Source organism: Pogoniulus pusillus, chromosome 2 (genome assembly GCF_015220805.1).
Source record: "Pogoniulus pusillus isolate bPogPus1 chromosome 2, bPogPus1.pri, whole genome shotgun sequence".
Classification (NCBI taxonomy): Eukaryota; Metazoa; Chordata; class Aves; order Piciformes; family Lybiidae; genus Pogoniulus; species Pogoniulus pusillus.
The window spans coordinates 43,632,449-43,648,007 of NC_087265.1; the positions used below are offsets into that span (position 1 = coordinate 43,632,449).

A 15,559-nucleotide genomic window follows, 5' to 3' on the forward strand; every position below is an offset into this window, starting at 1 on the left:
TACTTCACCTTTCCAAGTTTCTGATAGGTCTTTCATACATGTGATTAAACCCACAATTGTAAGAAGCATTTGTCAGTAACTTTCTCAACACAGCATTGGCCACGTGTGGTATTAGTAAAAGAAACATCTGCACAGGTAGATTGTCCCAAAGAGATGTACTTCTATCTTCATAGTACAGAGCTGTACTGCAGTCTTTAGCATTACAAGAATGATTCTGAAATAATAAGAGGCAGAAAAGGGCATGCTGGATTAATTCTCAAGACATTTTCCAATACCACTGTTAATTCTTCAGTGTCTCCTCCTTCATAGATCTTCCCCTTAGACAGCTCAGTAATCACATGACCCAGCAATACTTCCCAAGATTTTTCTCCACTAGTTGAATTCTGCAAATAAAGAAAGAAACCCATGAAAAGGAGAAAAAAACTTCCTGTGAAAGTAACAGTGATGAAGTACATTTCCTTTTGATCAGCATGAATTCTGACTTCCAAAGATACACTTCTTTAAGAAAAGAAAATGTAATTCTAAAGAAAAAGATTGCATTTAGCTCAGAGAGTGGCAATGTGAATTCCTGCTTCAATCACGTACCTTCTAAACTGAGTGTTACATGAAAATGCTTTTATAATGTTGTGGTTCCCTTGAATTTTCTCTAGGTATAAAACTGATTCGTTTAAGATTAGGAAAATCACTCTGCAGATCCATTGTGTTTTGATGGAATTTGAATTCTAATACAACTAATTAAAAAAAGAAAGTGGCATTTTTCTACATTGTGCCAATCACAAGGTGTTAACAAATCTCTGTGGATCCTCTACGTATCCTAAGCTGAAATGAGTCTATCAGAAAACGCAAACGGTGTCTACCGCAGATGGCAAAAAATACCTAGTGGAAAGAATAAATAGCTACTTAGCTTTGTGCTGCAGCACACTGGAAGGCAGTGATTACAGAGAGACATCAGAAACAGAAAGCAGTATTCCCATAAATATTTTTCTCCTAAGTCACAATAAATTCTATCCAGATAATACATGACTGGATATGAATTTTGAGATCCATTAGTATCTCATCAACACAACAAACAATGAGGGAGTAAAGCAAAGCAACTAAGTGAGATTAAATATATAAAGACTTTGCTGTATGACAATGTACGTAATTCATCAGTTGATTTGCATTTTGACATAAATTATCATTTTTATAATTGTTCATTTCAGATGAGGTGTTCAGCACCTAGAAGGTGGATTTGCTGTTTATGCTCATAATCTAAGAACCAGAAGGAAAGACATATTTCCCTGCCCGGGGAGGTGGTGGAGGCACCGTCCCTGGAGGTGTTCAGGAAAAGACTGGATGAGGCACTCAGTGCCATGGTCTAGTTGACTGGCTAGGGCTGGGTGCTAGGTTGGCCTGGATGATCTTGGAGGTCTCTTCCAACCTGGTTGATTCTATGATTTAAATTGCCAGTTAGGACAAACCTTTTGTCTGCATTATTCCTGGAAGCTTACTCTGCAGACATTTACAATGTGCTGCTTGTGATATCATAAAGCCCTTTGCGAAGATGACAGAAATGAAGTTGGGAGTCAAAAGTAGAACATCCACTTCTCAGCCTTGCTGAGCAATTAAACTCCTAATGTTGCTTGGTCATTTGGCATGAATACAGAGGAGAGCCAAACAATGAAACCATAGGGGCCTCAAGAAGCTTTAGAGGAAGCACCTGGTTTCCTAAAAACTATAAAACATCATCCTTTATGACATGCAAAGAGAAGGAATTCACCTGAGGATTATGTCTAGGCTCAAGAAGACGAGGGCTGCCTTCAATGGGCTTCTTACAGAAGAAAAGCCAAAATTCTCACTGACAGAACTTAATCTGTTACATTACTTGAATTATAATAAATCACAACATCCATTCACAGCAACATAGTTTTATGTGCTGCTGTTTTTCACTCAGCGTTATCAGCCAGCAAAGTGAAGGCAGACTAGTGAAAACTCCATTAAAATGGACATCTTTAATATAAAACAGAGAAGGTTGCTTCATAAATCCATACTCTCAGCCAGTATCATAATTCTCAAGCCTCAAATACAAAGTGCTTTATGAGAAAATAAAAGTGTTTCTGTAAGAAAATCTCTTAGTATGAGTAAGTAAGCAAGCCTACCTACCAGATGCCCTATTTCCCTACAATAAAATCTCTCAGTGTAGACAGAAAATAAAGCATTGATTGATACATGTTCAGATAAACTCCAACCTCTGGTTGTCACATAGACCAGAAAAGAATATAAGCTGGTAAGTTTATGTTTATGGCTGTTTATGTTTTCTAGCATGAATTCTAAACTGCAGAATTCTCTGTCACTGGCAGATCATTGATGTAAACAGAAAAATGGGGGAGAAGACCAAAATCCCTCTCCAGAAACAATTTCAAGTGCATGTTCTTGAATTTCTGAGGATACGAGGGACCTAGCTAACAAAAGCTGCCCAGAGATCATGCTTACTGCAGTTTGTCCAGCAGACAACTCTGTGGAGTTGTGACTGCCTGGCATGACAAATCTAACTTAGCTGTGAAAAGCAGGTCGTCCTTCTCAGGGCACCAACACAATCGAAGGCCCAGCTGTGGTAATACAGGGGTATTCCTCCACCCATTTCCTCTCCTGGCCCAAACACTTTAACACTTCCATCCCTCCTCTTGGTCTGGCACTGGCATTCTGACCTTCTGGTGACTCAATCCATGGAGAAGGTAGCTTAAATGAATGCCGGTGCCAGTGGAAGGGCACTGTGTCTTTGAATGGGAAGCATCCAATCAGCTGAACCAAACCAGCAAGGTACGGCCTCACTTAATTGGTAAATACTGCCTAAAGGTAAGGAACCAATAATAAAATATCTACCTGCCTTGTCTACAGATTTCCTTCTCTCCCTACTTTTTTGCACCACCACCACCCTTGCCTACTTTTCCTGCAAAGGAGTCCATCAGATAACTCATGGTTTATCTAGAAAGGCTTCAATTTCACAGGAAGCAAAGCTGCACTTCTGTAATACCACCTGTCTCGGCACTGGTGAGGCCACACCTTGAGTACCATGTTCAGTATTGGGGCCCTTACTTTGAGGAAGACACAAAGGTGCTGGAGATGGTGCAGAGAAGGACAACAAAGCTAGTGAAGAGTCTGGAGAAGAGGTCTTATGAGGAGTGGCTGAAGGAACTGGGGTTGTTTAGTTTGGAGAAGGCTGAGGGGAGACCTTCTCATTTTCTACAACTACCTGAGAGGAAGTTGTAGCAAGATGGGTGTTTGTCTCTTTTCCCAAGTGATGGGATGAGAAGAAATGGCCTCAAGTTGAGCCAGGGGTGGTTCAGACTGGATATTAGAAGAAACTTATTCATTGAAAGGGTTATCAAACACTGGAGTAGGCTCCTCAGGAATCATCCCTGGATATGTTTTAAAGATGCGTAGCTAAGGGACATGGTTTAGCACCAGACATGGTAGATAATGGTTAGACTCAGTGATCTTAAAGGTCTTTTCCAACCAACCAATTTTACAATGCTATGATTTGCAACAAATACAAGGCAAATACAATTGCAGAGATACAACTTTAAATCTGAAGCTCAGTTTTCTGTAATTGGAAGTATCTAGAATTGCTAGTATAAATATCTGGAACTAGATATGCATGACAAAGACTCTAAGTTTCAGCACGTACCACAAATTGCACATGCAGAAACAAAAGACTGAGTGTTTGTGAAGCAGAAGCAAATTATTATAAGCAAAGCAAAAGTATCTGTGAGATTCCTAACAGACACACATTAACAACATTACACAGAGATAAATGAGCCAACCTTTTTGAAAGCTGCTGCCTCTTTCCATGCCGCTCTATCCTCAGCACTGCATTTAACAGAAAGTGCTGCCAAGGCTTGAGTATACAGTAAAGTGAACAGTACTTTTATAATGCAGCTGAAGTGTTCTGGAAAACAAAGAGATTCATTTTTAAATACTAGATATTTTTTAGCAAAGACATGGGTTACAGAGTGTCTAGTCATGGAAATGCTGCTTCTCAAATGAAAAGCAAGTGCTACACAGAGAGTACAGACCCCCAGCATATGCAAAACAACATGTTTGTTGGCCTTCAGATATTAATTGGCAGCCCTAGTGACTGGAAGAAGAACAGGGCATGTAATTTCCCATTGTTCCATATGTTCATCTTAATCCAGCTCAGCAGTAACTTCCTCCTGAGGACCTGGTGATATTACAGAATTCTATTCTGCCCAAAAATAACACCAAATTAAGCTAGTGATTACTGATAACTACAACTAATTGGGAGTTGTAGATGTAAGCAAATGCATATCATCCTGCCATATCTTCTGGCAATAATTAAACCATCTGAGGCAAGTCACATTCCTACAAATACTGGAAAAGTTAAGTTCCCAAAGAAACTGCCACAAGAAGGACATTTAGTATATGGAGTTTTCTATCCCTTGACTTCCAGATATGGTTGCTGCAAATAATTTTTTTAGTGAGTACCTATTTACTGGCCTCACCTGTATGCAGGAGGAGGACAAAAGAGAGTTTGTAGAACTTAACTTCTTTTCACAGATCTTTATTGTTTAGATTTTTCATCATATTTAAAGGATAATAATGCTTCATTATCTCCTACTACAGAGAAAGGCCTTGGAATGTTTTTTGGGGACACTACCAGCAGAGGCATAATAAAGAGTTCCTAAAACTGCAACATGAGAAAAGGTGATCAATTCTCAGAAGTGAAGCTATAGTGGCAGTCTTTTTTTCTCTTGTAGGTTGACTTTCCCATCTCAAATAATCTGACTTTTTAAATCTAGGCAGATCAAAGTTTTGAGCATCACATAATTCCTTAAGAACAAACATGACTATAATACATATATATAAAACAATGTATACAAAAAATGAGGGATTTGAAGAGTCCTTTTAAGCTTTGAAGTCAAGCAGAACAATTTTGTTTACATAAGCACCTCATGAAAACTGGGTCAAATTCATTTTCTCTTCCCAAAGGATCTAAACAAGCCTTGTATTTGAAAATGAAAAGCAGGTAAGGAAGATAAAACTCTGATTTTCTTTTTTGTGTCTAATAGCAAACCCCACCACTGAGTTCTAAAACAAACACAGCCAGGACTTGAGTCCATAATGAAATCTGTGAAATAACAATTGCTTTTTAATGTAACAAATGTTTACAAATTCAATGCACATGGACTTTGGAACTTTTTACTATCACTGAGTATGTACAACAAAACACTTCAATGATAATTTGTAACCATGCAATTAAAAGTGCTTTTTCCTATAGTATCTTCCTATGGACCCTACGTTAAACACGAGATAATGAATCCTGCTATACTTCACCTACCCCCCCATTACCCCAGAAGGAGAATTCACTGGATCCCATTAGATGTCTAAGCCCTACTTCTTCCCTCTGTTGATACCTCTATTTTCTTAGCAATCCTCTTCCTCAGGAATTGTAGTGGGTAAGCTTTCAGTACATTTTCAGAGAGCACAACCTAATAGACTGAAGCGCCATGCACTTGTTCAGCCTGAGCTACAGGGTTCTAAGTGTAGCTAGGACTGAACTCCAGTACTATGCTCAATCTCCATCAATAGCAGGTATAAGCAACAGAGATCAGTTTACACTGTGAAAGCATGAATGAAAACCAGTGCACTTCAGAGAAGCTAGACATTCACCAATCTTCTTCCACAGACCACCTTCTCCTCTGGTTCTCATTCTGTTCTTAGCACCCTCTGGAACCATTACATTTTAATATTTGGGGAGGTTGTGTGTTAATTAATAGTTACTCCTTGTCTCTATCCCTACCTTAACACTAATTGTTAAATTCACCAGAAATTCTGTTTAATAGTTTCAGAAATGTTAAAGCCAATCCAGCCAAGAAGACACTCTCCAAAATCCAAGAACATTCCTTTAATCTTTATCCACAGTAAATCTAACAGGATCCCTCCTTGACTGTCAACCAATGGTTAAAGTAAAAAGTAATAACTGACCATGCAACAGCTCAAAGTAAACAAAATAGCTTCAGTTTAACTCCTGAGCCTAATTAGCAATCCAAATTGAATTAGCTCTATGTTGGGTGCCAAAATAAGATGTGATGGTTTGGTAGCTACTTGTCCCCCCCTTATGAAATCACCCAGACTAGACTCAGCCAAGCTGGAAGTTAAGAAATGAAGCTATATTTACAGCTCAGCACAATTTACAAGCAGATATATACACAAATATATGAAGTTATATGGAAATTAAAAGTAATACAGAAACACAATCCCCCTTCCAGAACAATCAGATTGCTAGGAAGGCCTCTCAGCAGCTTTGTCGCCCTTCTCTGGACACGTTCCAGCACCTCAACATCTCTCTTGAATTGAGGAGCCCAGAACTGGACACAGGACTCAAGGTGTGGCCTGACCAGTGCTGACTACAGGGGCAGAATAACCTCCCTTGTCCTACTGGCCACACTGTTCCTGATACAGGCCAGGATGCCATTGGCTCTCTTGGCCACCTGGGCACACTGCTGGCTCGTGTTCAGCTGCTGTCTACCAGTACCCCCAGGTCCCTTTCTGCCTGGCTGCTCTCCAGCCACTCTGTCCCCAGCCTATAGTGCTGCTTGGGGTTGTTGTGGCCAAAGTGTAGAACCCTGCACTTAGCCTTGTTAAATCTCATCCCACTGGCCTCTGCCCACCCATCCAGCCTGTCAAGAACTTCTAGAACTCTGATATTAACATTAGTGCAAGAAATGTGCAGATGAGTATGTGTAGCACTAACAATATGCACCTTTTACTTTCGCATCAAATGAGACAATATATCCTTGCAGAAAGTGAGTAAAAGGTAAAGTTAAGATCCTAGTTTTAGTGAATTCAGAAGGGCTTTTTAATATAAGTAACCTTCAAACCTATTCTTGATCTAAAGCTTGAACAGCTATTTGAAAAAAAAAACTTTACAACAAGGCAGAGAACACAGAGAATCCATGAAAGGTCTTGAAAGTTCCAGACTATAGATAAATATTTCAGCCTCAGCACTGAAACTGGATGCTATTCAAGTGGATGACATCCATTCTATATTTAGTCAAGATCCTTATCCAATCATTAAAGAAAAGTGCTTGCTGTAATTTTGTTGCATGTCATTGAAACTTTATAGAAAAATAATGTGTCAGAACATCCAGGTCAGCTTCTTCAGCATCTGAGCCTCATCAGAATTACAAGAAAAAGGTGAATTTAGGTATCTCACACCAGAGAAGAAAACCCTTCCCACAGTTCATAGAGGTTAGACTGAACTCTCAAGACTAGCTTTCAAACTGGGCCACATCCACCACTCCTAAGTCACAGATCTCCTAAAAGCAGCACAGTGGCCTATATTAGGGCAATGCCAGGATTCATGCAGGCACCTATGCTGCTGCAGGGCCCTCTTTGCATGTGTGGAGGCACAGCACCAGGCCATAGCTGGCCAGTAGATGCACTTTTATGCATCTGCTAGCCTAAGGCTCACTCCTCCTCATTCAGACCTCAGTTTTAAAACACTCTGCAATAATACAGCATTTTTTACATTCATAGCTAAGCCAGAATTGAAATCACTGGAAGCTATGAGCACTCTGTGCTTCCAGACATCTGTCCAGAGATCTGTCCAGGTACTGTAAATATCTGCTTGTATATTGTGCTAGCTGTAAATAATAAGCTTCATTCAATTTCTAGAGCTGGCTGAGTCTAGACTGGGTGATTTCCAAACTGCAGGGGGGTGGGTAACACCCAAACCATCACACCAAGTGCACAGTTTCTGCACTCCACAACAATGTCAAAGCAGCAGAGAAGGTTCCAGAAGAAGTGGAGTCAGATGTAAACATTGTTCACCCCTATTACTGACCTGCCAAGTGACTTACAGTTTCATGCCTTAACTCTCCACCAAGAATTAATGGTATCAAATTCAACCATGTGGCCTACACACCCATCACAACAATTCTGAACAGATTTGTTATTACCCATTTCTCTGAACTGCACTCTACACCTTAGGACAAAAAAAAAGTCATGAAAGATTTTCTTTTATTCTGCTTAACCACTCTGATGAAACAAAAATTAGAAAGATAAAAGGCAATTTAATTCCAATTTAATGCTCCCCAGATTTGAAGTGGTTGCATTCATCTTCCTGCCACTCGCCATTTAAAGTTCAACTGTAACATACACTAAACCTAAGAGCAAAGGGAAAACATGCTGCTGCTCTGTGGCATTTTACAGAATTCTCCACAAGATGTCCCACCATAAATTGAACCTGATCTTTCCCACGATGAGATATACTTCATAAATAGCACTTTGAGAGGCTTGAATATAAACTACAAAAAGACCATTGCTTGAACTTTGGTTTTGCCACTCCTCTGCCCTGCAGACCTTAGTATCATGAAACTTTTGTTTACTGTTTTTTATTAGGTTGTTTCAATGAAAGCTAAGTTAAAACTGTCAAAAAAAAAGTAGTGTATTTTTTACACTAGGCTACTAAAAGATTTTCATTCGACATACTAATCCATAAACACGTCCACTGAAGGGAAAAAACACAACCCACAATGTTGACAGAGTTACATGAGCTGAGCCTGGACATTGAACACTGAGGGCTCAACAACTCTTCAGGGCAAACAGTTTCCACTGTCCTTCCTAAGTCAGGTGTATGCATTAAGAACTCATCAGTTCCTGTATTTGCCTATTCACAGATAACCAGAACTTGGCAGTATCAAAATGGGCAGAGAGACCCAGAAATAGAAACTCTGCTCATTTTCAGTGAGGTAGTAAAAATCTATCTGTTTGTTTGTTCTCCTTTTAGAATGAAGGTATAGCTATAAATAAGCCAGAGACCAGAAAGTCTGAACAAGCCCATCTTCTAAAGCATACACTGTCAGCAAAACTGACCAGGCTTAGCTGTTCCTTTTATGCAAAGAACAAAGAAATCTAGGTTTTAAATGTTCTGCTTTTAGCACTGAACAATCTAGTTCTCAAATACCTTTCAAATTATACTACAGGCTGTCTCTACTGAAGCTGCCGCATTACAGCAATTATCATATTTATACATGGCCTCCTATTATGCAAGACTGCTGCAATTTGAACTCCAAAATTCACACTAAATTACAATCTTTCACCCTTAGGCACTCAGCTCAATTTGAAGTACTGAGCTGCCCCTCTAAGCAAAGAGATGAAGGTCAGACAAAGGACACTTTTCCTTCAGAAAAGGCACTTAATAGTTTTTGCTCGGCTATCTTTACCGAATAGGCTGACTGATAAGGTGAGAAGACAGGGGACACAGATAAGCCTGTCAACCCACAACAAAAAATTCTGTTCAATGCCACCTTCTCTAGATAAGACAAACATTACTTTAGAGTACACAGCAGGCAAGCCATGATTTACCACCCTGGAAACCACCACAAACGCAGCCTCATATACATAATCATCCAGATACACATATTTCTGTAACGAACCTTTGCGCAGTGGTTGAGGCATGGTTAAAATCTGGATAAGCAAAAGGGATGAGACATCTCTGTAAAGCACAGGAACTTCTGGCAGCTCTTCACTTGTTAGCCTGTAAAGAAAACCCAAAGAAAATCACTTCTGATACTTTAAACCTATTTTTCATTTTCCTGTTTTATTTTGCATTTTATTTTAAGTAGTATTGCATCTGATATCGAGCTTACAGAAGACAAATCCACTAACTGATCTCAAATTTAAACCCATTTATTGTCACTAAGGGACTGTAATTACTCATGAGGAAGTTACCATTTGGGTATCTGGCTCAGAATATTTAAAAACTCTCTGAAATGGCCTGATTATTTCTCTGTACAGTCAGGCAGCATTCAGTATTTTGCTTTCAGAATGTATGTTCTGAAGTAAGAAAATATACTGTTATAGGAACACAATAATTTCATTGCTTTTCAAAGTGTGGTATTTTACAACTGCACAAAGAGCCATGGCTGTAACAATAAAGAGTCTCCAAGTAACATTTGGTTTATGGGAATTGTCCCTATTGGAAAATAGCAAGGCCTTGGAAAAGGCATTGCTTTCCTCTTCGTGTAAGGAACTGGAGACTCAAGCAGCAATCACTGGTGGGATTATACAAGCTCACACACAGCACCGGCATCAATTCCCTTTGGTGCCATCCATCATCCATGTAGCAGACAAGCTGAGCTCCTGCAGATCACATACTCATTTTCTACATGCAGTGGGATACAGATGCAGGCATAAGATCCTTAGAGCCTTCTAATGCCTTTGGGGATCCAACCAGTTTATCATCTCTGAGGCACATAAACATGATTCTGCTTTTGAAAGGAGACTTCTATACAGCTACTGATTTCATGTGAGCTCAGGCTCACCTCTAGGAAAGGCACTGCCAGGATTTATCTGTGATACAGATTTTACCATGTAGAAGCAGTCATACAAGAGGAAGATTCAAAGAACACTTTTGGTCATACTAAGTGTGCTCTCCAACTGTACATCTTTCTAACTACTCTCTTTCTTCTCTCTCCCAGCTTGGTAAGGCAGGCTGAAGCAAAAATGGCTAAAGGTTCTGGCCATTTTATGCAACACTCTCTGCTCTAAGAGTAAGCACAAAGGGACTGGTTGACTGGTCATACAAAAATACAGCCTTACTTGTCCTTTTGAATTAATGAACCCAAACACATGCAGAACAAACACTGGCCATCAAGCCTGTAATTATAACCAATCATTTCACAAAAGTATTGTTTTAAACCACTGTAATGTACATATTTACATATGGGACCATTCTAAACAAAACCCAAACACTCTACAAACCAGACTGATTTTCAAAGTTATACAGGCAAAGAAGATGCTAATCTCACCGAGTCTCTCTAATTCCACTTTAACCTACAGCTGGTTCTATTTCATGAACTATAAACACTGGTTTTAAGTAATTCTCATTATGTAACAAGTTTTATGCCACAGATACCTCTTAAATTACTTCACACCATTATTTTTTAATGGATATATAAATTTGGAAATGATCTGAAATACCAGTAACACCAAAGAATTCAACTGCCTTTGGTTGCAGTTGAACAACTCTCTCTGACAGGGGGTATCACTGCTGTTTAACAGGTGTGTAACAACTATCATAGAATCATGATTGGAAGAGACCTGCAAGATCATCCAGTCCAACCTATCACCCAGCCCTGTCTACTACATTGGGAGAAAGAGGAAATACATATACAGAATACTGTGATTGACTGGCAAGATCACAAATAAATTAACCCCTTTTCACAAGCCAACCTCATGAGGGTCAACAAGACCAAGTGCATCTGGGTCGGGGCAATCCCAAGCACAAATCCAGGCTGGGCAGTGAGTGGCTGGAGAGCAGCCCTGAGGAGAGGGACCTGGCAGTGCTGGTGGACAAGAAGCTCAACATGAGCCAGCAGTGTGCACTTGCACCCCAGAAAGCCAACCAGAGCCTGGACTGCATCAAGAGAAGTGTGGCCAGCAGGGCCAGGGAGGTGATTCTCCCCCTCTATTCTGCTCTGGTGAGACCCCACTGGGAGTAGTGCATCCAATTCCGGAGCCCCTGTTACAAAAGGGATGTGGAGATGCTGGAGTGTGTCCAGAGATGGGCCACAGGGATGCTCAGAGGGCTGCAGCACCTCTGCTATGAGGGCAGACTGAAAGAGTTGGGGCTGTGCAGTCTGCAGAAGAGGAGGCTCCCAGGTGACCTTCTTGTGGCCTTCCACTATCTGAAGGGGGCCTACAAAAAAGCTGGGGAGGGACTTTTCAGGATGTCAGGCAGTGACAGGACTAGGGGGAATGGAGTAAAGCTGGAGACAGGTAGGTTCAGACTGGATGTGAGGAGGAAGTTCTCCACCGTGAGAGAGGTGAGAGCCTGGAATAGGTTGCCCAGGGAGGTGGTTGGGGGTCCCATCTCTGGAGGAGTTTAAGGTCAGGCTGGATGGGGCTCTGGCCAGCCTGCTCTAGGGTAGGGTGTCCCTGCCTATGGCAGAGGGATTGGAACTAGCTGATCCTTGTGGTCCTTCCCAACTCTGACCAATTCTATGCAGAATCAACTGAATTCTCTGTCTGATTTATTTGTATTTCATGTGAATTGGAGAAGTAAAATTACATTAAAGGTTAGGGGTTTAGATAAGCTGCTTCTGTTGATGTCAAGTATTGCAGCAGATGAAACACTTAAAAACTGCTCTGTCATTTACAAAAAGCCTAAGCCACTTCATTATTATAACACTGAAACTGAATTTAGAAAATATGCTTAGAAATGTGGTTTATGGAAACTGCCCATCCTGGCAATCCCCAATGCATATGTGAGAGCCTGATAAATCTGACTTTACAGAAAGAAAATGATGCCACAGAAGCACTGAATAAAATGAAACCAAGCACAATGTCAGATGGGATAAAAGTTACATAAAACTATTCAAACTGATTATAGCTGTATGCTGTACCCACTTGAGAAAGGGAAGTGGAAATAAACTGCACAGTGCAATGTAAACAGGTACCAAAGTGAAAAATGCATTGTTTGACTTTCTTTATGGAGCTGACCTCTCTTCCACTCCAAGGTAATTGGGCTGCATTTCTCCCTGTGCCAACATCAGAGGCATCTATCAGCTGACAACTGAGTAACTGCCTCAGTATTCTGCATCCTTCTCCTGATAGAGGTTATACAGGGATCACTTTGTTGGGAATGGAGATGGAGAACTATACAGAGGAAATGTTCTACTTTGAAACAAGCAGCATTTGCTTATGGCTTTTCCTTACACACCTGCTTCCCCTTTCCTCTCTTACACCAACTAGAGACATTTAAAATCTTCCTTTGATGACAACTCCAACTGATCATAACATTAGAAAAACAATAAATGAAGTGAAGCTGACGTTTTGAGTCTCACACCTCTTCAAACTGGCACATCAGACACAGGGATATGGATATAGCTGAACAAAGGCTTAATCAACTAGGGCAACATTTACATTCTCTTCAGTATTTGCAGGATGAGGAATCCAGTCCACAGATTCCAGTGTGCAGAAACATCAGAGTAATACATAGCTCCTGATGCTCGTGATTAGAAAGTAGAATTCTGCTCTTTATTCTGGTTATACTCTAAGCTATAATCTCCATTTCATATTTGCTCTTGTGTCACAGCAGATATTGTAGTAGGTCAGTTTCCTGTCTTTACACAACTCAGGATTTTACTGACAGTACCAACATTATACATCTCCCATTCTCTCTTTTACCACGGTGTCCTTGATGTTTCCTTGTCACTTGTTTCCAAAAATCATGCAAATTAACCTTTTCAGAAACATCAATTAATTCCTTGACTCTGTCCATGATGCAACCTGCTCAACTTACAGCAACATATCCGAAGAAGATGGTAAGCTACAGTATAGGGGAAGGAAGAAACTGCCAAGAACTAGTACTTCTGAAGCTGGCACTACTGCCAAAATCTCTGTGATATATGCCCTGAGGCACTGAAGTTTCAAATAGTATTTGTGTGCTTACTGAAGGCATCACATAAGTGCTGTTGCAGTATGTGTATGTATATACTGTGCTGTAGCACAGACCTTAAGTCAACCCCACCATCCTATCATCCTGTCTGCATTGGACTAGTCACAAAAAATGGTGGGGTTTTTCCCCACTTCACAGCAATTTCTGTGATGGAGATGTGACTTTAGAGGTTCTTACGTACAGTTGCTCATTCCCTGTGCTGCAGTTTGTTGCTCCAGTATGACACAAGTGGTTTATCTTAGAACAAAACCAGAGCAACACACTTTGGTGAAATGAATCCGGTGTTTTTCAGCATTTCAGTTTGTCATGTAGTTCTTCCTCTGCAAGTGATTCTACTGCAAAGATCTGCTTTATCAAATCATTCTCTGCTGACACATTTAGTCTGTCAAAACAGACACAAAAGTTTCAATCTTTGAAGAGATGTAAATTAAAAGAAAAAAAAAATCCTTGTCTTTCAGGTTTGCTGTTACTGAAACTCTGGCTATTTGGGCTAGCCCATTAAATTCACATCTGGGCTCAGTAATTATTGCCTCCAGCTGCTCCTTCTCCTCCCCCAGCCAGAAGCTATTATTTCCCCACTTACACCACAATAATTGTTTATTTGATCACCATTGAAACCAGATCTGCCCTTAGCAGAACAATTTGCTGAAGCACAGCCTGTGGGACCAATTGTATATTAAATTTGACAACAGGAACTGTGTAGGAGAAAGAAATCTACTCTACCATTCACAGCTCATCAGACTTAGCTTTTTTTTTTAACCCCTCTTCCTTGAAACAGTCCACATTATTTAGGCCCATTTTGATCATATATCTTCTGGTTCAAAATTTCTTTAGTTCTACTTTAATTTGGTGTGACTGCATGAGCTCATTCCTGTCTTTCCTCTCAGCTGCCACTTTCAATTACAGAGCTATTATAGAAGATGACACTGGGCAAAACCAGGGACTTTGGGGAGCGGAGAATGTGAGAATCTTCACATATTAAACTGATCCTTTCTCCCTGTGATGGTTTGGGTGTTACCTGCCCCACCACTCTTGTGAAAATCGCCCAGACTAGGACTCAGTTGATCTGGAAATTCAAGACTGAAGCTGTATTTACAGCTTAGCACAATACACAAGCAGATATTTACAATCTATACAGCTAGAGACAGAAATGTGCAAGTTAAGAAGGTAATACAGAAACACAACAGCCCTCCCAGAAACCTGAGTCCCCAGGAGGGGCTCCCAACCACCCTTCCACCTCCTTCCCACCCCTCTGCCTTATCCCAGACTTTGCCTTACGTTCAAGGTGAGTTTGGAGAATTGGCCAGGAGGATTAGAATGCAGATGGATTAGTTAGACAGCAAGTTAGGAAGAGAAGCGCATGCAGTCAGAGCTCAAGAACAACTCCCTTATCTATGTTTGTGTTCTTGTATTTATACATCTCAGCAAGCCTATGAGTGAGGTAGACATCACCACTCTTTCCTTTTCACAGCCTATAATCTAATTCCTCCCAGCAAAATATCCTAGCTAGCTTCATACTAGCACACTCCCAGACACCTGTAATCTAAGGCACAGTTTATGAGTAATGACAGCTGTATTGTGTAAAACCAAGCTAAAATCTAAGTTCTACACCTAGGTAGAATTAATTGTGGGTACTTAAGTAAAGTAACAACAATTAGTAAGAGTGAAAGGAGAATTCAATGGCATTTGTATCTGACAGATGATATTGGTTTTTAGTTTTGAAAATTACTTAATGTGCTAGTTTGAAGCTAGCTAGGATGTTTTGGTGAGAAGAACTAGATTACAGGCTGCGGAAAGGAAAACAATGGTCATGTCTACTTCCCTCATAGGCTTGCTCAGAGATATAAGAATCAAAACATAGATAAAAGCACTTCTGCTGCTGGGGAGCTCTGAGCTGCATCTCTCTCTAGCTTCTTTAGTTAATCCACTTTGCTTCCTAACCCCCTGACTGAACCTCCATTCTTCCTTGGGATTGGGGTAAGGTTGAGAGGGGTAGGGGGAAGGTGAAGGGGTGGTTGGGAGCCACTCCTAGGGACTCAGGTTTCTGGGAGGGCTGTTGTGTTTGTGTGTTACCTTTTACCTTGTATATTTCTG

General features: G+C 40.5%; 1 protein-coding gene across 2 annotated transcripts in view; it reads right to left on the minus strand.

Moving 5' to 3' along the window:
* Window positions 1-15,559, minus strand: part of UBR3 (ubiquitin protein ligase E3 component n-recognin 3) — a 124,428-nt gene that overhangs the window by 10,367 nt on the left and 98,502 nt on the right. For both annotated transcript variants that reach the window (XM_064163291.1, XM_064163285.1), the window contains exons 32-34: window positions 9,441-9,541; window positions 3,804-3,928; window positions 276-383 (exon numbers count right to left, since the gene is read on the minus strand). In XM_064163291.1, the coding sequence (XP_064019361.1) occupies window positions 276-383; window positions 3,804-3,928; window positions 9,441-9,541 (334 nt within the window). The remainder of the gene's footprint in view (window positions 1-275; window positions 384-3,803; window positions 3,929-9,440; window positions 9,542-15,559) is intronic.